Source organism: Castor canadensis, chromosome 7 (genome assembly GCF_047511655.1).
Source record: "Castor canadensis chromosome 7, mCasCan1.hap1v2, whole genome shotgun sequence".
Lineage (NCBI taxonomy): Eukaryota > Metazoa > Chordata > Mammalia > Rodentia > Castoridae > Castor > Castor canadensis.
The window spans coordinates 62,517,151-62,539,791 of NC_133392.1; the positions used below are offsets into that span (position 1 = coordinate 62,517,151).

The 22,641-nt window shown below is 42.7% G+C and overlaps 1 protein-coding gene across 6 annotated transcripts in view; it reads right to left on the reverse strand.

Annotated features, from left to right (window-relative positions):
- Positions 1 to 6,873: 6,873 nt before the first annotated feature.
- Positions 6,874 to 22,641, reverse strand: part of Micu1 (mitochondrial calcium uptake 1) — a 202,379-nt gene continuing 186,611 nt past the window's right edge. For 5 of the 6 annotated variants that reach the window (XM_074079097.1, XM_074079098.1, XM_074079099.1 and 2 more), the window contains 2 exons: positions 9,475 to 9,564; positions 6,874 to 7,874 (listed from right to left, as the gene is read on the reverse strand). In XM_074079097.1, the coding sequence (XP_073935198.1) occupies positions 7,717 to 7,874; positions 9,475 to 9,564 (248 nt within the window). In that variant the 3' untranslated portion in view covers positions 6,874 to 7,716. The remainder of the gene's footprint in view (positions 7,875 to 9,474; positions 9,565 to 22,641) is intronic. The other variant, XM_074079103.1, reaches the window with a different exon arrangement.

The following is a 22,641-nucleotide window of genomic DNA, read 5'->3' on the forward strand; positions in this document are numbered from 1 at the left end:
TAGAGGTTAGGTGTGTGTGGTGGTGCTACTGGTTACAGTGGGAGCCCTTTGTACCTTATCTTGCCATTGTTCCCTCCCCTTTGCTGCTGGGTTTGGCTAACTAAACTGTTTTTCTTTCTTCTGCTTTTTTGTTTTTGTTTTTTTGTGGTGGTACCAGGAACCCAGGGCCTCCTGCATAGAGCAGGAGCTCTACCATATCCCCTATTCCTACCTGAGCTGTTTCTATCAAGAAGGGATTTGTTGTTTCAGAAGGGATGAACATGAACTGAGCCTCAAGGCTGGCCTAAGCAGCCTCTGTTACCACCCCGGCCTTGCTTATACACCTTAGTAGTCAAACTGATGCCTTAGTTTTTGAAGCTAATTTGACTTTTATGATTTTTCTCAGTTCAAAGTCCAGGAAGAGAGCCACACCCTTGTTCAGTTCATGTTAAACATTATGGTCCTTGGTCTTAGCTTTTGTCTAAAAATGAAAATGGCATGCCAGGCATGACCTGAAATTATACTTTCTCCTGATGATTCTTCAAATCATGATGTCATGATTTTGATCTAAGGGAAAAACTGGAAACTTCTTTACTGACCAGCTCGAATGTAGTGTTTGGACATATGAGGCTTAAAAAGAGAAACAAAAATCTATAACTGTCTCCTATCCAGAAGTCCCTGGAAGAGTGAATGTCCCCGTGACTCTCAGCACTTCCTCATTCGCTCCTATGCCTGAACCCACCTAAGTGGCCATCAGCTTCCACATTTCTCTCCTCTGGAGACACTCAGAATGCTCAATCTAACATGCTTTTATCTTCCAGCAGACCTTCCTAGCTGTACTAAGATACATCACACCTCACTCCTGTCCATCTTTCCTATCTGTCCAAGTATAACTCATTCTTGAGGGCTCAGCTTCAACCCCACTTCCTCTGTGCAGTGAGAGAATTAATTTACTAGTAACAGGTGTACACTGGGAGCCAGGCACTGTGTGGACATTAGTGATTGCAAGATGTACCAAAAGGAACGGTGGAAACTGACACCAGAGAGCATGGTGTAGTAAAGTAAGAGGGATTGGAATGAAAAGAACTATAGGACACGTGGGGAATATGGCAATGTGCCTGTGAGTAAACTGTAGAGGCTGTTCAGATGCGTGAGTTGTTAGTTGTGGGTAGGATTGGAAAGGCTTTCTGACATCCTAAGCCTGGGTCTGAGGCTGAGAATGGGGTTTTCTCCTCCAGGAACTCTCCCTGCTTTGAATTATAGTATCATTTAAGCGTGGGTCCACCATGGTCATCACCTTTTCTGCCCTGCAGTAGGTGTCCTTTGCTGTGAGTCTTTACATCCTGTCTCCAGATAAACTATGATGGAGAATTTGCCCCCACATTCCCTGTGGCCTGAACACAGGGCCTGATACCTTGTAGGGCTCAATCCATGTTTGTAATTGAATAGAATAAGTGAATCCTATGGGCATTCTTTTTGCTCATTTTAATCAGAGCTGCCCTGGGCTAGCTGAGGGTATAGATTCCTTCGTTCAGCTTCGGGAAAAATTGCCAAGACAGTGGAATATACCCCACTTCATGCCCTTTGCTCTTTCATTCCCTTGCTCCCCAGCTTCTCAGTGTACTCTGCTATCTCCAAATGCGGCCCATCCACCAAAGTGGCTGTGACAAAGTACTTGAGAAAACTTAAAGGGCCGAAATATTGAGTTTGACTCATGGTTTCAGGTTTCAATCTATGGTTGGCTGGTTCCGTTGTTGTGTGCCTGGGTGAGGCTGAACATCATGTCAGCAGGAGCATATGGTGAAGAAGCCTGCTCATCTCATGGCAGCCAGGAAGGGGGGTGGTGGGGAGAGAGAGAAGGGACAAGATATACTCTTCAAATATTATCCCTCTCCCCCACAGAGATAGATAGATAGAGAGAGAGAGAGAGAGAGAGAGAACAAGATATACTCTTTAAAGATTATCCCCTCAACACACCTTCTTCCTCTAACTAGGCCCCCTCCTGGTAGCCCATTTCATATGAACTCATCAGTGGATTAGCACATTGATACAGTTACACTCTTGTGATCCAGTCACAGTGGTTCAATAGCACCCACCAGCTGGGGACCTAGTCTTCAACACATGAGCCTTGTTGGGGACACTTCATATCTAAAACACAATGCCTTCCTTTTAGAATACTGTGTTCCAGAATCTCTCCTTCAGTACCTTTATTGATTAAATTGTGGTATATGCCAGCAGACCAGGAGGGAAGGAGACATGAGTGTGGACTGTAGAAATGGGGGCAGAGATCTGGGCCCACATCATCCTGGGTGCTCCACCTTCCCCTGGTGCTACAGCAGTCCCGGGGCCATGTAAGAACAGAAATTGCCATGGTGCACCTCCTACAAAACAGGACTGGGAGTCTAGTTCAGTGGTAGAACACTTGCCTAGCATGTACGAAGCCCTGGGTTAGATTCCCAGCAACCCAGCACACCACCAAATGAAAAAAAAAAAAAAACACCTCACAGTGAAGATGAGAATAACTCATCCAAGAGTGAATGTCTGATAGGTAATTGGATTTTCGCTTTGGCCTTCAATATAAATTATTTGTCGAATGGCACAAGAATATGTCTCAGAAGATAGCCCTTCTGGATCCCCACTTTGGTCCTTCGTTCTCTGTCCTCCCTAGAGAAGGAGGCCTCTACACCTTAAGGGCCGGAAGCTGAATGCTGGAGAGAAGGGCACAGAGCATTCACATTTGTTTGTAACAAGCTTAGCATGTGTCTTCGCTATCCCACCTAGGGTTCTTTTTGTTTTGTTTTTTTAATTCACAGTACTTTCATTTCAAACTATCTGTATTCCCAGCTGCCCTTGGGGAAGACAGAGACACTATTAATAGTTCAGTTAGAGACTCATCTGGAGAGTTCATGTGTTTGTTGTTAGCTGGCTTTGAAATTGGGAGCAGCAGTTTTTTAGGAGATTCTCAAGCCATATTTCCACTGTTGGCCTCTGTCCTGGGTCCAAACCCACCACTAGATACTTGTGTATCATGTTCCCTAGGCATCTCCACATGTCTGGGAATGACTTCGTCATCTTCCACCTAAACCTGGCTCTCCTCTCAGCTTTCCAGTGCACTGATGAGCCCTGCCACACACCATTACCCAGTCAGAAGTCTGGTTTCATACTAAATGACTCTCCCTTGCCACCCTCCAATTTACATGCCTACCCTTATCCCTCAATCAGATCACTCTGTGACACCTAAAACTGTTAGCTTCCTTTCAGCTCTGTAGCCTTATCCAAGCTTCTAGGTAGATTATTAGAAGTCTCTAACCTGGATCCCACTTGAACCTTCCTACTGCTTCATAAGCAAAGGCACCATTCTAAAATGCAAAGCTGGGCTGAGGGTGTAACTCAATTCTTGAGCACTTGGCTGGCATGCATAAGGCCCTGGGGCATGATCCCTAGCACCCCAAAAATACAATGCTCATGTCATTTTCCTGCTTAAAACCCTCCAGTGGCTCCCAGTTATCATTAACATAAAAGCCAAACTTCTTTTTTTTAATTGTTTTATTATTCATATGTGCCTACAATGCTTGGGTCATTTCTCCCCCCTGCCCCCACCCCCTCCCTTACCACCCACTCTGCCCCCTCCCTCTCCCCCCAACCCCCTCAATACCCAGCAGAAACTATTTTGCCCTTATTTCTAATTTTGTTGTAGAGAGAGTATAAGCAATAACAGGAAGGAACAAGGGTTTTTGCTGGTTGAGATAAGGATAGCTATACAGGGCATTGACTCACATTGATTTCCTGTGCGTGGGTGTTACCTTCTAGGTTAATTCTTTTTGATCTAACCTTTTCTCTAGTTCCTGGTCCCCTTCTCCTATTGGCCTCAGTTGCTTTTAAGGTATCTGCTTTAGTTTCTCTGCATTAAGGGCAACAAAAGCTAGCTAATTTTTTAGGTGTCTTCCTATCCTCACCCCTCCTTTGTGTGCTCTCGCTTTATCATGTGCTCAAAGTTCAATCCCCTTGTTGTGTTTGCCCTTGATCTAATGTCCACATATGAGGGAGAACATACGATTTTTGGTCTTTTGGGCCAGGCTAACCTCACTCAGAATGATGTTCTCCAATTCCATCCATTTACCAGCGAATGATAACATTTCGTTCTTCTTCATGGCTGCATAAAATTCCATTGTGTATAGATACCACATTTTCTTGATCCATTCGTCAGTAGTGGGGCATCTTGGCTGTTTCCACAACTTGGCTATTGTGAATAGTGCTGCAATAAACATGGGTGTACAGGTACCTCTGGAGTAACCTATGTCACAGTCTTTTGGGTATATCCCCAAAAGTGGTATTAAAAGCCAAAGTTCTTATTGGGGAGTACAGGATCCTACAGAGTCTAGTCTCACTTTTTCTCATAAGACCATATGGATTTGGTACTTTTTGTTATTAGTAGACCTTTATGCATTCAATTTATTATGGTTACAGTCCATTCAAATGTTTATGTATCTGTTTGGTAAGATATTTTTAAGGAATTAATCCATTTCAAATTTATTGCCATGAAGTTGTTCATAGTATTATTGTTTTTAAGCTGCTGCAGTATCTGTAAGTGTATGCATTTAAAAATTCCTAATATTGGGCTGGGGGAGTGGGTGTGTGGCCCAGTGGTAGAGTGCATGCCTAGCACCAAAATAACAACAAAAACTTAAAAACTTAGTGTTATTGACTTTTGCTATTTTCTTTGGGTTTTATTCCTTTTTTCCAATTTACTGAGGTAGGTGCTAGTTTCCCTTTATCTGTGTCCTGCAACTTGTCCCCTTTTACCACCCCCTGGGGGCGGTTGAACCCAGGGACTCACATGTTGAGTTCTGTTTCTGAGCTACATCCCAGCCCCTGCCACAAGTTTTAATATGTGGTATTTCCACCATCATATTCACTTCTGAGCACTTTCAGTTTTTTTTTGGGGGGGGGAGGTGGGGTTGCTGGGGATCAAACCCAGGACCTCAGCATGCTGAGCATAAGCTCTACCACTGAGATACATCCCCAGCCACCAAATTTCCATCAGATTTCTTTTTCCTGAGTTACCTCTATGAATATGCCCAAATATATTTTTTAAAATCCTTTGTGTGTGTGTGTGTGTGTGTGTGTGTGTGAATGAATGACCACTATCTTAATTCTTGGATCACAAAACCACTCTCTAATCTGTATTGGAAACTTTAGATGAAGCATGTTTTTCTGGCCTCTGGATGCAGGCACACTCAACCTCTCCCTACACTCCTGCTTCCAAACCTCAGTAACTCCTAGTCAACTCCCAGGTCTGCTTTTTCTAACGGCTCCCTGAACTTAACCTTATTGCTTCTTCTTGTTTTCCTCATTAGGATACAAACTACTTGAAGACCTTGAGTGCCTGGTTCATACTAGGTTTTCAGTAAAGAAGCTGTAGAATGAATAGTGAATTACACCCTTTCATTTGCTGGGAAAAATTCCCATCGTGGGGCCAGGGAACAATGCATGAGTGAACTCTTTCCCTCCTCCCCCTCAGTTACGATCATATCCATAACACCTCTCTTCGTAATCTTTGCCTCTATGCCACCCACACACAGTACCTGAGAAGGCCTGTTCTCAGGAGTGGGACTGGGTGTGGTTGGACTGAGTAGTCTCCCCTCCCAGGATCCAGGCCTGTGAGCCACTGCACTAAGCCTTCTTGCCAGCAGGTGGCACTTGAAGCCTGTGAGTGGAACCAGACTCTGCTACCTCCTTTTGAGCAGCTTGCAGGGGCATATAACCTCCACAGGCTTGGGCTGTGCTACTAAGGCTTGCAGAAAAGATGCGGTTGCCATCTGATCTTGGCACCCTTTTTTCCTTGTCTGGTAGCAGTCATGGCCTCTTTTATCTGTGTATGTGCTGCAACCAGAGGTAAACCTAGGTAGGGCATTAAAAGTTATTAAAATGACTTTTAGAGATTATAGCACATTTTTAAAAAAGCCTTTTTCTTAGTAGCAGTTTCCATATTCTCCCTGCTTATCTCGGGTCATGCTGAATGCAAGATCAAGGAAGCACAGCAGCCCTTCCTGTGTCCCACAGAGGCAATGAGGGGACTTCTCTTTCAGCTGGAGAAAGGATGGTGGGGTGAAAAGTGATTTTGGGATTCTGGGACAAATTTAAGAGATGCTCACATTGTGCTGATGCCTCATGTTGAGGGCAGTGAGCAAGGCCAAGCCTACACTTGAACACCAGGGTCAGTGAGAGAGGAGAGGGTGGTAGATAGATGAGGCAGAAGAGCGTCAGACTTCTTGGAGAGAATCTAGTCTTCTAGTAAGGACATTAGAAATGAAGCTGTTAAATGGCTCTGGAGGAAATGCTGGGGCCAGTTCCTTCCTTGCACAGTGCAGTTACAGACTGAGGGCTCTGCTTTTCTCTGGCTATTGCATTCAGAGCTGAGTACTGGGTTTTAGGTGTGGTGGTTCTGTTATGCTGGCCATGTCAGTAGTATTACCTGGAGGTCTGGAGGCCACAGGAATTCTGGAGGAGAGCTGAAGCACAGGCTTTCAGGCCTGGAAGGAACCTTAGAGCTCATTTAGCTCAATGGGATAAACAGATGAAGGAACAGATGGAAAATGGCTTGCTCAACACCACAACGGGCGAGTGGCAGTGCTGGGCTCATCACAACACTGGTTGCTATGGTTCACCATACCAGATGATTCCTCACACACTCCACCCTGTCTTACCTTCTTATCATCGGGCACAAATAATCAAGGACTGTGTACTATGGCCCCAAATGAAACACTAACCAAACTGTGCTGGGACAGTGCCACCACTAACCTCCAAATGGCCTTTCATGAGACAGGGCTGCTGCTAGCGGGATCTGAAACTCCATGGAGATATTAAATGAAAAGAGCCCGGATGATTCTAAAATACGGGAGACACGAGTCTTGGGGGTGTTTATTGCAAACTGTTATAATTAAAGTGATACTTTTTAAGTATTTAAGACAGAGGGCAGATAGGCTCTGAGCCAGGCCTCCACTACCGAGGCCCATCCGAAGAGGAGATGGTATCTGCAGGGAACAGGAACTCAACTACTGCTGCTGGTTAAGCAGAGTCTTGGTGGAGACATCTTAGGAACCTGGTAAGAGAAGAGAGCCATGAAGCAGCTATTTAAATTTGGATTCTGCTGTGCTTCTACTTAGCACAAGGCCTTACAGCAGGCCTCAGAGCCAGCCCATGTCTGACACAGATCCTTCTTCTGGCCAGGCTTCCTGCCAGCTCAGGGTGCCCAGGTCATCTTCATTATCATTCATCACAGACTTCCTCTTGCTGACGAGACTTTCCATTCTTGCAGCTTAAAAACACCAGCGGGAGGAAGAGCAAAGAATGTTCTTGTTAACGTAAGTCCACAGCAAAAATGATTTGAGAACTGGATATTTCCCAGGAGGCAGGTGTGTGCATGGGTCCCTGCATTCTTTATCCCTAGGGTGCTTAAATAGGTATTGCTGTTAGAGGAGCCAAGGTCTGAGCTCTGAACGCTTGTTCATGGGTTTGAGAACAGGGATGAATCCCCTCCTGGGGACTCAGAGCCTAGTAGAACACTGGGATAGGGAAAGGGTGGAGAGGGAAGCTGGCTGAATCCTTAGGTTACCCCAGGAAGAAGGGAGGACCACTCCCAGAAGCAGCAGCATGAAGAGCTATGCAGAGGTTGCTCCATAAGGTCCAGGGTGCTTGCGAGTATGGAAGGTGGCCCCCTCTTGCTGTTTTGGGTTATTATTTGGGCAAAGCAAAGTCCCAGGCAGTTTCCTGTGCACATTTCCACATGGCCTGCATGAGGCGGGTAAAGCCCATGTCTTTGGGTTTCTCCAGGCCTCTCATCAGCCGTTGTTTCATGATCGAAACAAATTCCTTATTGCTCAGCTCTCCATTGCCTAGAGGAAAAGGCAAACACAACAGTGTAAGTGGAAGCCTTGGAACAAAACCACTGAGAAAATTCTACTGCTCATACCACGTGGGTTCCAAAGCCCAGCATGCTGTCACAGTCAAACTCAATTCTCTTGGTTTAGGATTAACTATTTTGCTCCTTCCTTGATGTTTCCAAGTGCAACTCGGTGACCAACAGTACAGAGTAATGTGATAATAGCTGAATGAGAATAGAACATATCCCAGGTTCTGTGCCTATGCTGAGAATACACAAACAAGCTTTGTATTTTGTCCCTTGAAATACTCCCAGGTTGTAGGAGAGAGAAGTAAGTTATATCATCAGTGTGGTAAATGCTATCATGGGGTAGAGGATGGCGTGGGCATGGAGGATAGCTGCTGGAGAGTTACAAGTAGTGAGGTATTGCTAGCTACAGAGGTGGGGTGTGGCAAGCAAACTCAAGAGGCTGTCAGGGGACAGGTCCCCTCGGGTCTGTATTCCTGCCTGTGCCTTTGGTTACATTGCTTCCCCACCTGGAGAGCTTTGCCCATCTCACTCCCCTTTACTGGCCAATTCCTGCTCATCCTTTGTGATTCAACTCAGAAGACACTTTTGGGAAGCCATTACTGATCTGGGTTTGTACTACCTTCAACTGGTGAGACTTTCTTCCTCTGGCTATCTCTTTATTCTCAACACCTGGCACAGGACCTATACCGTCTTCTTTCTCAAGACATTAAAATACTTGAGTGTCATATGTGGACATTAGATCAAGGGCAAACACAACAAGGGGATTGGACTATGAGCACATGATAAAAGCGAGAGCACACAAGGGAGGGGTGAGGATAGGTAAGACACCTAAAAAACTAGCTAGCATTTGTTGCCCTTAACGCAGAGAAACTAAAGCAGATACCTTAAAGCAACTGAGGCCAATAGGAAACGGAGACCAGGAACTAGAGAAAAGGTTAGATCAAAAAGAATTAACCTAGAAGGTAACACACACTCACAGGAAATCAATGTGAGTCAATGCCCTGTATAGCTATCCTTATCTCAACGAGCAAAACCCCTTGTTCCTTCCTATTATTGCTTATACTCTCTCTACAACAAAATTAGAGATAAGGGCAAAATAGTTTCTGCTGGGTATTGAGGGGGGGAGCGGGAGGGGGTGGAGTGGGTGGTAAGGGAGGGGGTGGGGGCAGGGGGGAGAAATAAACCAAGCCTTGTATGCACATATGAATAATAAAAGAAAAATGAAAAAAAAAAAAACAAAAAAAAACTTGAGTGTTCCTCAAATTGGGTTTAATATTGTTGCCATTTAAAATTATTTGGGGCTCATAAGGATTATAATCTGGGAAAACACAAATTCAAGCAATCTTGAACATTTGCTCCCGTTACCATTTTTGAAATCCTCATGATCATTAATTAGACCCAAAGGCAAAATGGAGTTAGAAGTGGGAAACTCAAACCAGGGCCAGGGGTTCCATTTCTCAGTCTTATGAGGCCAAGGGCTGAGTTGCTATTGAGGCATAGGCATAGGCTAGCTCCATGGTAACAATGCCAAGAAGGGCAACGAGGCTCAGTGCTCTGTCCTGACACTAGAGGGCCCCACTCACCGTCACAGTCAAAGAGCGCAAAGACCACGTCACACACGTGGTCTGAGAGTTCCACTTTGGCCACTGTCCTGGCTACCTGCTGCATGGTTACTGAAGGAAGAAAGAAAGATGTCAGATCAGCACAGCAAAGAAGACTTCCATTTTGCTTTCTCTGAATGGGTGATAAAATTGCTCAAAAGTTTTCAACTGTATTTAAGTCATACTTAAGAAAATAAGGCAGGGCTGGTGGAGTGGCTCAAGTGGTAGAGTGCCTGCTTAACAAGTATGAGTTCAAATGCCAGTACCTCACATAAATAAATAAGGCCTGTGAGATGGTGCACACCTATAATCTCAGCTGCTCAGGAGGTTGAGACAGGAAAATGGAAAGTTCAAAGCCAGCCTGGGCAAGTTATAGCCTATCTCAAAATAAAGTAAGATAAAAAAGGGGTAGGGATGCAGCTCAGTGGTAGAGCACTTGCCTATCATATGTAAGGCCCTGAGTTCAATCCCCAGCATTGAAAAAAAAATGAGAATGAGAATTTAGTTTTTATCTATAACTCCCTTTTTCACCTAAGGGTCCATTGCTTTTTTTTTTGGAGTTAGGGTCTTGCTATGTAGTCCAGGCTGATCTTGAACTCACAATTCTTTGCCTCAGCCTACTGAGTGCTGGGATTACAGGAGTGTAATCAATAAGACTAACTGGTTTCATTCTTTTCAATTGCTGCTACACCTTAACAGGTACATGTAGTGAATTAAGAATGTCTGATATACCACAAATTCTAAAGTTGATACAGGAAAGAGTAGGAAATACTCTGGAGTTAGTAGGTATAGGTAAGAACTTTCTCAATGGAACCCCAGCAGCTCAGCAACTACAGCATATATAAATGGGACCTCATAAAACTAAAAAGCTTCTGCTCATCAAAAGAAATGGTCTCTAAACCGAAGAGAACACCCACGGAGTGGGAGAAAATATTTGCCAGCTACATATCAGACAAAGGACTGATAACCAGAATATATAGGGAACTTAAAAAACTAAATTCTCCCAAAACTAATGAACCAATAAAGAAATGGGCAAGTGAACTAAACAGAACTTTCTCAAAAGAAGAAATTCAAATGGCCAAAAAACACATGAAAAAATGCTCACCATCTCTAGCAATAAAGGAAGTGCAAATTAAAACCACACTAAGATTCCACCTCACCCCTGTTAGAATAGCCATCATTAGCAACACCACTAACAACAGGTGTTGGCGAGGATGCGGGAAAAAGGAACCCTCTTACACTGTTGGTGGGAATGTAAACTAGTACAACCACTCTGGAAAAAAATTTGGAGGCTTCTTAAAAATCTAAACATAGATCTACCATATGATCCAGCAATACCACTCTTGGGGATATACCCAAAAGACTGTGACACAGGTTACTCCAGAGGCACCTGCACACCCATGTTTATTGTGGCACTATTCACAATAGCCAAGTTATGGAAACAGCCAAGATGCCCCACTACTGACGAATGGATCAAGAAAATGTGGTATCTATACACAATGGAATTTTATGCAGCCATGAAGAAGAATGAAATGTTATCATTCGCTGGTAAATGGATGGAATTGGAGAACATCATTCTGAGTGAGGTTAGCCTGGCCCAAAAGACCAAAAATCGTATGTTCTCCCTCATATGTGGACATTAGATCAAGGGCAAACACAACAATGGGATTGGACTTTGAGCACATGATAAAAGCGAGAGCACACAAGGGAGGGGTGAGGATAGGTAAGACACCTAAAAAATTAGCTAGCTTTTGTTGCCCTTAACGCAGAGAAACTAAAGCAGATACCTTAAAAGCAACTGAGGCCAATAGGAAAAGGGGACCAGGAACTAGAGAAAAGGTTAGATCAAAAAGAATTAACCTAGAAGGTAACACACAAGCACAGGAAATTAATGTGAGTCAATGCTCTGTATAGCTATCCTTATCTCAACCAGCAAAAACCCTTGTCCCTTCCTATTATTGCTTATACTCTCTCTACAACAAAATTAGAGATAAGGGCAAAATAGTTTCTGCTGGGTATTGTGGGGGTGGGGGGGAGGGGAGGGGGCGGAGTGGGTGGTAAGGGAGGGGGTGGGGGCAGGGGGGAGAAATGACCCAAGCATTGTAGGCACATATGAATAATAAAACAATAAAAATTAAAAAAAAATAAAGAATGTTTGATATTGAGTCAGGACTTAAGTACTGATAAAAAGTGGATTACCAAGACTGAGAGACCTGAGGAATTAGTGCTTAATGGGCACAAATTTTGTATTGGGGACAATAGAAATGTTTTGGAAATAGTGACAGTTGTGCAACACTGTGAATGTAATTAGTACCACTGACTTACACATTTAAAAATGGTGAAAATGGTTTACTTTGTCATACACATTTAACAACAAAACTTTTTAAAAACTTAAAATCCACATAATATTTAAAGATGGAATTCTAGCAGCCTAGAGCATACAGTAGCAACCTTTCTAATAAGTTGCTATATCAGACGAGTTCCTTAAAAAAATCAAAATGAAACAAACACCTGATGTTGCTATGTTCTCCTTGGCATTTCCCTCCTTCTGGAAAAAACATGATAGCAAAAAGTCAAGGAAACTACCAGGCAGCAAAAGGAAGAGGAGGTGGGGAATGAGGCTCATCTGCAATGTGAGCCAAGAAGGTTTCACGCTTCAGTTCCTGATTTACAGCTGAGGACCTGCACTCTTTGCCCTCTAGTCCCCCTCCTTACTGGTTTTGCACCAGTCACTCTTGTCTTCCAACTGTGCCCCTTGGGGAAGCAGTGGCCTCTTTCTCACTAGATCAGTATGCAGCTTTTCTTTTTTAAATGTTTTGGCCTCAATAGAAAATCTCTTTTCTCTTACCATTTTTTCTTTCTCTGACATTTACTGTTAAATATTAGCAATCATGTGAGAATTGGGTTTTCATGAAAAACAAACCAGGAGGACTAGGCAATTTTTACTGTCTTCCCTCTCACTTATCCTCAAACCTGGTCTAGCTCTGCCTATAAATTATGTTATTGTGTATAGACACACTCAAGTAAAACCTGCAGGAAAGAAAAGGACTGATTTCTATCTTGAATCATGTAGCAATGACGTGCTCTATAATCATCAGATTAGGTTCATCCAGAAAAAAATGTGAACTTAAACTAGCATCTGTGTGCCTTCTTGGCTTATTTTTCATTTCTGTTACCAACTTGTTTTTCCATTTTTCACATCTGACCTCTCACTTCATGTCTGTCACCTCCATACATTCACCACAGTGCCCGCAAGGTCAGCAGACACAACTCCCGGAGCAACGTGGAGCTAGTATGGACATGCAGCAGAAAAACTGTTTCTGGAGTCTTAAGACGGGGTTCTAGGCCTGGCTCTTCAGAAAACTTGCTGTGTGACCCGGATGGAATTACTTGATCCCTCTCTTTCTTTTTTGGTGGTACTAGGGTTTGAAATAATGGCCTCAAGTTTGGTGCTCTACCACTTGAGCCACTCTGCCAGTCCTTTTTTGTGTTGAGTGTTTTTTATTTTTTTTTTGGTGGTAATAGGGTTTGAACTCAGGACCCCATGCTTGTTAGGGAGGCACTCTATCACTTAAGCCACTCCACCAGCCCTTGTGTTGGGTATTTTTGAGATACGATCTCATTTAAAAAAATTTTTTTTTCCTGAGCTCACCTCCATCCTCCTGATCTCTGCCTCCAAGTAGCTAGGATTACAGGGGTGAATCACCACCACCTGGCTACTTGATCTCTTAAGATCCAATTTTCTCATATTCAAACACAGATGTCAAAAAATAACTGCTGAGGTAGCTTGCTAGCACAGAGAGGAGTTGATATTGGTGTTTTCTAGAACGTGAGGGCGATTGGTGATGGGGTGCAGAAATCCAGACATAGAGGAGGCTCTTGTATGGCAAGGGGTAGAGGAAAGGTATATTGGCCACAAAGCCTTTGGTGATGTTCAAAGCCTCTGGCTTGAGAGAGACTAGGTTTTTCAAGAGGACAGGAAGAGCCAGTTTCTCCTTCTTATAGCTTTGGTCATTATTCATACCATCCCTCCTTCCAGGATGTGAGTTACAGTGAAGGAGGAGTCAATATTCCTTGAAACTCAGACACAGGCAGAAGAGAGTGTGCTGGATTTTCATAAGACATGTGTTGGAGAATCTACAAGACTGTAGAGTCCTCAGGTTGAGAAATTTAGCCTTGCAGATCTAGATACTTGATTTGGCCCAGGAAGAACAGATTCCTGCTAGCTCAAATGCCCAGAGAAGGAAGCCAATTTACAAGAATAGGAACTGTTAAGAGACCTACAATGATGATGGCTGGTCATTAAACTTTTCAGTGGGAAAGTGTACTATGGAAACTGAGTTCACAGCAGGATATTAACTCAGTGAAAACGGATGAGAGCGGAGACCTGGATGCTCTCAACCTGTGGTTACCTACTGGTTTCCTTTGCTGCCACACAAGTATCCTGAGAAGGGGATGAGAACCCATTCCTTTTTCTGCATGTTACATCAGTCTCATACTTTAACTGCTATAACTGAAGACTGTCATCCTGTTCTCATCTTTTTTTCTTTTTGGTGGTACTAGAGTTTGAATTTAGGGCCTCACACTTGTTAGGCATGTGCTCTACCACTTGAGCCACTCTGCCAGCTCTTTTTTGTGTTGGCTATTTTAGAGACAGGGTCTTGTGAACTATTTGCCTGGGCTGGCTCTGAGCTGTGATCCTGCTGATCTCTGCCTCCTGACAAGCTAGGATTACAGGCATGAGGCACTGGCGCCTGGCAATTATCATGTTTTCTTTTCCACTTCTCCTATTATCTAAGGACAGAGTGCCCATGGCTAATTGTCTTGATTTTCCAAGACTCATCCCTTTCCCCATAAAGATGGCACTCTTTGCTCCAATATTAAGTAGTAAATAATACTTGAGGATGCCAGTGAGAGTTCTTGACATTTTTTAGTGAGCTCATTAAATTGGTATTAAGTGGTGGTAGAAGAGGGACCTCTGCAAGCTGAAGCAAGAATGCCTAATTACACATGCCGTCTCCTTACAGAACAGTTACAGATTATATCCCATCTCACATGGAGAGGGTGCTGCTGGCCTGTGTGGAAAACTCAGGGCTGCGAAGTCATTGTGACTCAAACAGCTGGGATGGTAACAGCCTCTCTTGGGTGTCCTTTCACAGTCCCACATCCTCAGAGAGGCCCTAGGGTATGAATCAGAGCAGGATAAAACTAAATAGCTGGTGAGCTGTCAAACCAGGAGCTCTTGGGACAAGTGGGATGGTAGCAGTTTACAAGCCAAGTGCTTGACAGCTGATCCCAAGAGTTGGCTCATTCATATCATCGCCAACATCTCTGAATCACAAAGTCAGAATTAAATCATAGCAAGCAGAAAAACTCCCCCTCAGACCTCACCTTTCCTATGCTGACCAGTTGTTGGTAATGGAATTTTGGCCTCTCCTATTTGGTGACATTTGCGATATTGTGAAATATTTGGTCTTGTTCCCAGTTTCTTGGCATAAACCTCCTAATATCCTTGGAATCTCCAAAGTGATGTATCTTTTGAATTCTAATGAGCTAGCTGGTGGCTGACAGCCCCTAGGTATCTTCAGAATGGACCCTGTCCCAAGGCATGTTGGGACTTTTCAGCCTCACCCTTTAACTTCTGGGGAGGGAGAGGTGCTGAGGGTTGAGTTGGTCAGCAGTGGCCAATGAAACAGTCAATCTTCCTAGCAATGAAGCCTTTTTGGAAACCCAAAAGCACAGTTTGGAGAGTTTCCAGATTTCTGAACATGTGGAGGTTCTGGAGGGTGGTGTGTCCAGAGAGGGTGTGGAAGTGCTGGGTTTCTTCTCTCAAATTTCTCACTGTGCACCTCTTCTTTTGTATCCCTTGAAAATCTTTTATTCTTAAAGTTTTTTTTGGCAGTACTGGGGTTTGAGCTCAGGGCCTCACACTTGCTAGCAGGTGCTGTGTTGCTGGAGCCACACCCGCAGCATGAAATATCTTTTATAATAAACCAGTAAACATAAGTGTTTCTGGAGTCCTGTGAGCCACTCTGCAAATAAATTGAACTTGAGGAGGTGGCTGTAGGAACCTCCATTTACAGCTGCTCAGTCAGAAGCACAACTATTTGGGGTAGTGATTAGACTAGAAGGGGGTGCAGTGTTGAGGCTGAGTCCTCAACCTGTGGGATCTGATGCTATCTCCAGGTGGAGGACATCAGAATTAAACTGAATTAGAGGACAATGAGCTGGGGTCTACAGGCATGAAAAACTATTGCTTGCTTGCTGGTAGAGAGAAAGCCCCCCCTCCTTTTTGTTTGAGACATGGTCTTGCTCTGCAGTCCAGATTGGCCTGAACTCACTATGTAGCTCAGACTGGCTTTGAACTCTTGATTCTTCTTCCTCTGACCCCCAAGTACTAGGATTACTAGCATGTATCACCATGCCCAGCCTTCTCACACATTTTGAAGTCACAGAAATGTTGATCACTGTGGTGTGAGAGCACAGGAAAAACTCCTTTTCCTACAGAAGGATGCTAACTGCTTTGATGACTTGGATTCTAGCCCCTAATCTGAAAAAAGTCCACATGGAGCATAAAGGCATGATGAAAAAGAGAAATCCTAGGTTTCCAAAGATTATGTATTCTTTTTGTACAAATCTGCCTGAGTGCATGAACAACAGGTTGACATCAGACTGGGTGAGTTCTGTTGGATTGGAATGGGGAGAATTTGTAGAAGCAGGCACAATTGGCACTCAAAAATCCCATACCATCTGGCTTTTTGAAAAGTCCAGGCAGAAGCTGAATTGTGCCAAGTCCCCAATTTATTGGCATCTGACATGGTCCATGACTGGACAATTCAATAGTGCAAAGAAACACTGAGTTTTTATAATATAAAAATATCAGAAACTACCTTACATAAAACAAATCACCACAATAGTTGAGCAGAAGAGTACTGACGTGAAAAGAACTCAAATGTCCACTTAGAATCAGAGAATCTTAGAACCAAAGGAAATCTCAGGGGCAATATGAAATGCATAGAAGTTAAATAAATTGCCCATAGTCACACAGCTAGTAGTGACAGAGCTGGGTCTAGAATCTACCCAATACTCTTTCCCTATATAAACTAGGTCCACACTTGACCCCTCACAAGGACAATACTAGTTCTGTTATGACCCTATCACCCTAAAGGGAAAGAGTTCAGATGAATGAGAAGTCAAATTAGGGAAACCTCAGTGCTTTTGGTCAGAGATGAATAACTGACTAGCCAGGAGTTGTGAGGAGTCAGGCTTTGTTTGGCCACAGATCTGACTGCTCTGTACAGTGGCAAACACTTAGCATTCCCTTGGAAATCATACTGACAATTTCAGGGACAACTTAAAAGGCATGTGAAACACAACCCAATGAAAAGTACATGTAACAAAGGTGGCCTGGGGAGCTTTTCCCCACAGTGGCCTCTGATACACAGACAGAGCTCTGGGCAGTGTGACCCAGTTAGGAGCTGCCTGTCCCTTCCTAATGCAAAGGTGTTTGGAAAGATGATTCCATAAGTTGGGCTAACAACCTCTAGCTGCATGGTCATGTGATGATTCCTGCTTTACTGAACAGCAGTGGAGAAAATAAAAAACTGGCTTGTGATTACCAAGGTTAAGTGAGGGGAGACATTTTGCTTCAGCCTTGGAAAGGCTTTGATATAGGTATCTTAGTTTCTAGTTTCTAGATGGCTTTGGGTGAACAAAGAAGAGGATTTTTCCTTGAAGAGCATTTGTCCTTTCTTTTTATATCTTCTTACAAGATACTTTGGCAAATACAACACACATATTTCAACCTGATTTTGGGGTGAGGTGAGGGGAAGGGATAGCATTTAGGAGAACCAGCAACTAAGGAGTGAAGAGCAATGTATCATACTAATAATGAAAATGATAACAGTTCTCTGTTCTGCCTGATGCTTTTGAGCCCCAGGTAGGCTCAGGCTACCTGACTGTTAGAGGTGATGCCTCTAGTCCTTGCCTCTAAATTATGGTAGGCACCACAGAGAAAATGTGCAGTCAAGTTCTGAACATCACAGCATCATCACCCCAGATGACTGCTTTAAAGGGCTTAAAATACTTAAATTGGTATGAAGTAATTTAGTAGTAAGATTTATTGCCATAGATGTACTATATCTAGCTTCATTAAAAATTCTCATCATGTTGGGAGTGGCTCAAGTGATAGAATATTTGCCTAGAAAGTTTGAGGAGGCCCTGAGGTCAAACCCTAGTATCACCAAAAAGACCCTCAGAACAAATAAACAAAAAGATATTGTTGCAAGAACTTTCTCAATGGAACCCCAGCAGCTCAGCAACTAAGAGATAGCATAGATAAATGGGACTTCATGAAACTAAAAAGCTTCTGCTCAACAAAAGAAATGGTCTCTAAACTGAAGAGAACACCCACAGAGTGGGAGAAAATATTTGCCAGCTACACATCAGACAAAGGACTGATAACCAGAATATATAGGGAACTCAAAAAAACTAAATTTTCCCAAAATTAATGAACCAATAAAGAAATGGGCAAGTGAACTAAACAGAACTTTCTCAAAAGAAGAAATTCAAATGGCCAAAAAACACATGAAAAAATGCTCACCATCCCTAGCAATAAAGGAAATGCAAATTATAACCACACTAAGATTCCACCTCACCCCTGTTAGAACAGCCATCATTAGTGACACCACCACCAACAGGTGTTGGCCAGGATGTGGGGAAAAGGAACCCTCTTACACTGCTGGTGGGAATGTAAACTAGTACAACCACTCTGGAAAAAAATTTGGAGGCTTCTTAAAAATCTAAACATAGATCTACCATATGATCCAGCAATACCACTCTTGGGGATATACCCAAAAGACTGTGACACAGGTTACTGCAGAGGCACCTGCATACCCATATTTATTGCGGCACTATTCACAATAGCCAAGTTATGGAAACAGCCAAGATGCCCCACTACTGACGAATGGATCAAGAAAATGTGGTATTTCTACACAATGGAATTTTATGCAGCTATGAAGAAGCATGAAATATTATCATTTGCTGGTAAATGGATGGAATTGGAGAACATCATTCTGAGTGAGGTTAGCCTGGCCCAAAAGACCAAAAATCGTATGTTCTCCCTCATATGCGGACATTAGATCAAGGGCAAACACAACAAGGGGATTGGACTTTGATCACATGGTAAAGCGAGAGCACACAAGGGAGATATGAGGATAGGTAAGACACCCAAAAAACTAGATAGCATTTGTTGCCCTCAGTGCAGAGAAACTAAAGCAGATACTTTAAAGCAACTGAGGACAATAGGAGAAGGGGATGAGGAACTAGAGAAAAGGTTAGTTTGAGAAGAATTAATTTAGAAAGTAACACACATGCACAGGAAATTAATGTGAGTCAACTCCCTGTATAGCTATCCTTATTTCAACTAGCAAAAACCCTTGTTCCTTCCTATTACTGCTTATACTCTCTCTTCAACAAAATTAGAGGTAAGGGCAAAATAGTTTCTGCCTGGTAGTGAGAGGTTAGGGGGGGTAAGGAAAGAGGCGGTGGGGGGGGAGAAATGACCCAGACATTGTATGCACATATGAATAAAAAAAAAAGATATTGTTGCTAGAGTGGAGGAGTGGCTCAAGAAGTATAGCACCTGCCTAGCAAGTGAGTTCAAACCCCAGTTCCCGCCAAAACACCCCCCAAAACAAAAAAAAATACTCAATCATATCTTGTTCACAAAGTACAAGCATTTTTCCTCCTCCTCTGTCTCTTTCTCCTCCTCCTTTTTTTTTTCTTTTTCTTTTGAGATGGGGTCTTAGGACATACCAGGGGCAATCCCAATTTAGTGGAGGAGACTGTATATACCATGAAATTGAGAAATACATAGGAGAAATAGCTGATCTACTAATACACACAAATAGGTTATACAATGGAGCAGTATCCATTTGGAAGGAGATACATTTTGGATCTGAACTGTAAACACGTGAAGAGACAGGCTGCTCTAGATTTGTGCATGTGCAGTAGCAGGTGATGTAGGGTTGAGGAGTCAGGTTGAATAAGTATGGAAAGCAGGAAGGTGCAAAAGCCTGACTCAAGACCTAGAACATAAGGCACAGAGGGGCACAGGTGCATTGGAAGAGATTTTACAGAGGGCCAATCAAGTCTCCTTGCAAAGGAATCTTTACAACAAGTCAGGTTTTATCTGGAGACCAGTCTCACTATGAAGCCCAGACTGGCCCCAAAGTCCTTGTCTCAAGAGATCCTCCCACCTCAGCCTCCAGAATAGCTGAGACTACAGGCTCATGTCACTGTGCCCAGCTTTTCATTTTATCATATTAACTTGCTTTTCCTTCTCCCACTCTTTGTATGTTCATTCTCTTAACGTTATTTTAGGAAATTATTTTTATTATTATTTTTGATGCTGAGGATTGATCCTCAGCATCGTAGCCGACATGCTATGTACATGCTCTACCACTGAATGACATTCCCAAGCTTAGGAAAAAAAAATTTTTGAGATAGGGTCTTGCTATGTATCCCAGGCTGGCCTTGAACTTGTAATGTTTAGAGTGTGCCACCACACCCAGCCAGAAAATTAGTTTTGATTAGGTAATACACTGACCTGTTTCAAAATTCAAATGGTACAAAAGAGTAAATCTCTCTCTCAATCTTACCCCCAAGTCACCTAGTTGTCCAGAGGCAAGCAATATTGCCAGTTTCTCCAGAAATATCTTATGGATATAAAATCCAGTATTATTATTCACCTCTTCCCTTTCCTACAAAATGGTGGTACACCAAATATAATGCTTTGCTTTGCTCATTTAGCACCATGACTGAGAAATAATCTCATCCCAGCAAACAGCTTCCTTTAACAGCTAAAGACAGCATTCCACTGACAGATGTATTGTAATTTATTTAACCAGTTTTTCTCTTATTCTAATCTCAATCTATTTATAAAATTACTTCCCTGGTGGTCTGTGGTTGTCACTCCTATGGAGTGATGGCTGAATAGGGAGTAACTGATACATTAACATTTAGTTTAAATTATATGAAAAACTATTCACCTTTACAAGTGTCTTATTAGACCTTCAGAGACTTCTAAAGGTAGTAAAACTTGAAGCCCTGAGAAGCTGTGCTTGTAATAAACACATCTCTATACTTTCCTAGTATTGGCATAATTCTTGTCACCATTGTTTTTTGGTCTTTCAGTGATGTTATATTGGCTGATTTGGTCCTTACTTATCTATTTATGTGGATGTTTTTGGTAGTTTATTCTACTCTCATTCTCCTCTCTCTTTCAAAAGTAATTATAAATCCCCAAAGCAGCTCTCCTCCTTACTGGGGCGTTTATATAATTTTACTAAATCATAATGTATTCAAAGTGATGTAGTTAAGACAGAATCAATCTTTACAAAGCTAAGTGACTTTAAATTTGGGAAAATAAGCCAGGTTTGTGCATAGAAAATGCCTCATACAGGAACCATTTATTTCAGATTTTGAGTTTCCTTGCCTACATCATGAATAATTTTACCTTAAAAAAATTGATGACTTTGTCTTAAATGAGTGGAATCCTGGCCAACATTCCTCTTCTCATGTAAATGTTTTTACAAAATGTAATGATGAATTGAAGTGCAGAGACTTGCCTCCCACAAATTTTTAGAGTTGATAAAATAGAACCTTTTTTTTCCTTTCATAATCTCTTCCCCATACATCTCTGTGACATTCCTACCTCCTGCCCTCATGCTGCCTTGGATTTCTGGGGGATTCTTGCTTTGAATTTCCCTCTATTCCCATCATCTCACTAAAGCATTGCATCCCCTCTATAATACTTGATATCCTCTGGCAGCAGTGAGTACCAGGTACTAAAAAGAACAGGTGTGGAACTCATCAAACCTGAATTTGGTCTGTTTTGTGTCATACCAGCTATGATATGAGCAAGTCGTTTTCCTTCATGTAGGTTAAAAACAATAAGGTAGGAGCTTAAACCAAATGATTTCTAAGTCCCCTTCTAGTCCTAAAATTTAATGACTGCCATTTTTTGGATGATATAATGGTTTAACTCAGTTAAAATGTCTACATCTTCAGAAGCTGTACCCACACTCTGACTTACAGAAACTATGGGATACTATAGTACTGTTTTTAAGCTCCTGAATTTGTAGCTGTTATGTAGCAACAGAAAGCTAACAAGGCTAGCCAGCCAGTGGGGAAGGTACTTATGACTGGGAATGTCTTTTGGGGTTCCTCCAATCATCCTTCATATAGCTTCCCTGTTTTGTTGTTGTTGTCGTGGGCCTGGGGTTTGAACTCAGGGCTTTGTGCTTTCAAAGCAGGTGCTCTACCAATTGAGTCATACCTCCAGTCCATTTTGCTCTAGCTTTTTTGGAGATAGGGTCTCATGAACTATTTGTCTGGGCTGGCTTCAAACTGAGATCCTCATTATCTCAGGCTCTCATGCAGGTAGGATTACGGGCGTGAGCCACCCCAGCACTCAGCCGGGTTTTTTTTTTTTAATGACAGTACTGGGTTTGAACTCATGTGCTAGGCAGGTGCACTGCCACTTGAGGCATTCCGCCAGCCCTGCTGCCCTCATCTTTAAGACGCATTTTATACTCTTACGCAACTGTAAGCTAAGATGCACAAATTAGATCTTACACAGGCACTAGCTAAGGTCTAATTAAGTTTTAAATTTCCCAACAAGGAAGTAAATTAAAGCTGTTGCTTTTCTTTTGGGAATTCAACATCTTTTCCTCTGACTTCAAATATGTCTGATAATTGTAAGTTAGTTCATTTTCACATAGATATAACTTTGGGCTATAATGTGTTCCTTAAAACATCACTGTATTTAATAAAAAACTGTTTTAATAGCAGCTATAGAATTTAAAAACTGGAAGAACCTTTGGAGATATTTAATATAACTCTCATCTGAGAGTCAGAGAAATTGCAAATTGCTCGCGGTGTCAAAGGATGTCAATGACATGGAAGCCTATCATTCTCTCCCTTGTCCTAAGTTCTTTTTTTTTCCTTCTTGGGACATGGTTTCATTATGTAGCCCTGGCTGGTCTGTAACTTGCAATGTAGTCTAGGCTGGCCTCAAACTCAAGATCCTCCTGCCTCAGCCTCCTGAGTGCTGGGATAACAGGCATGAATCACCATACCTGGATC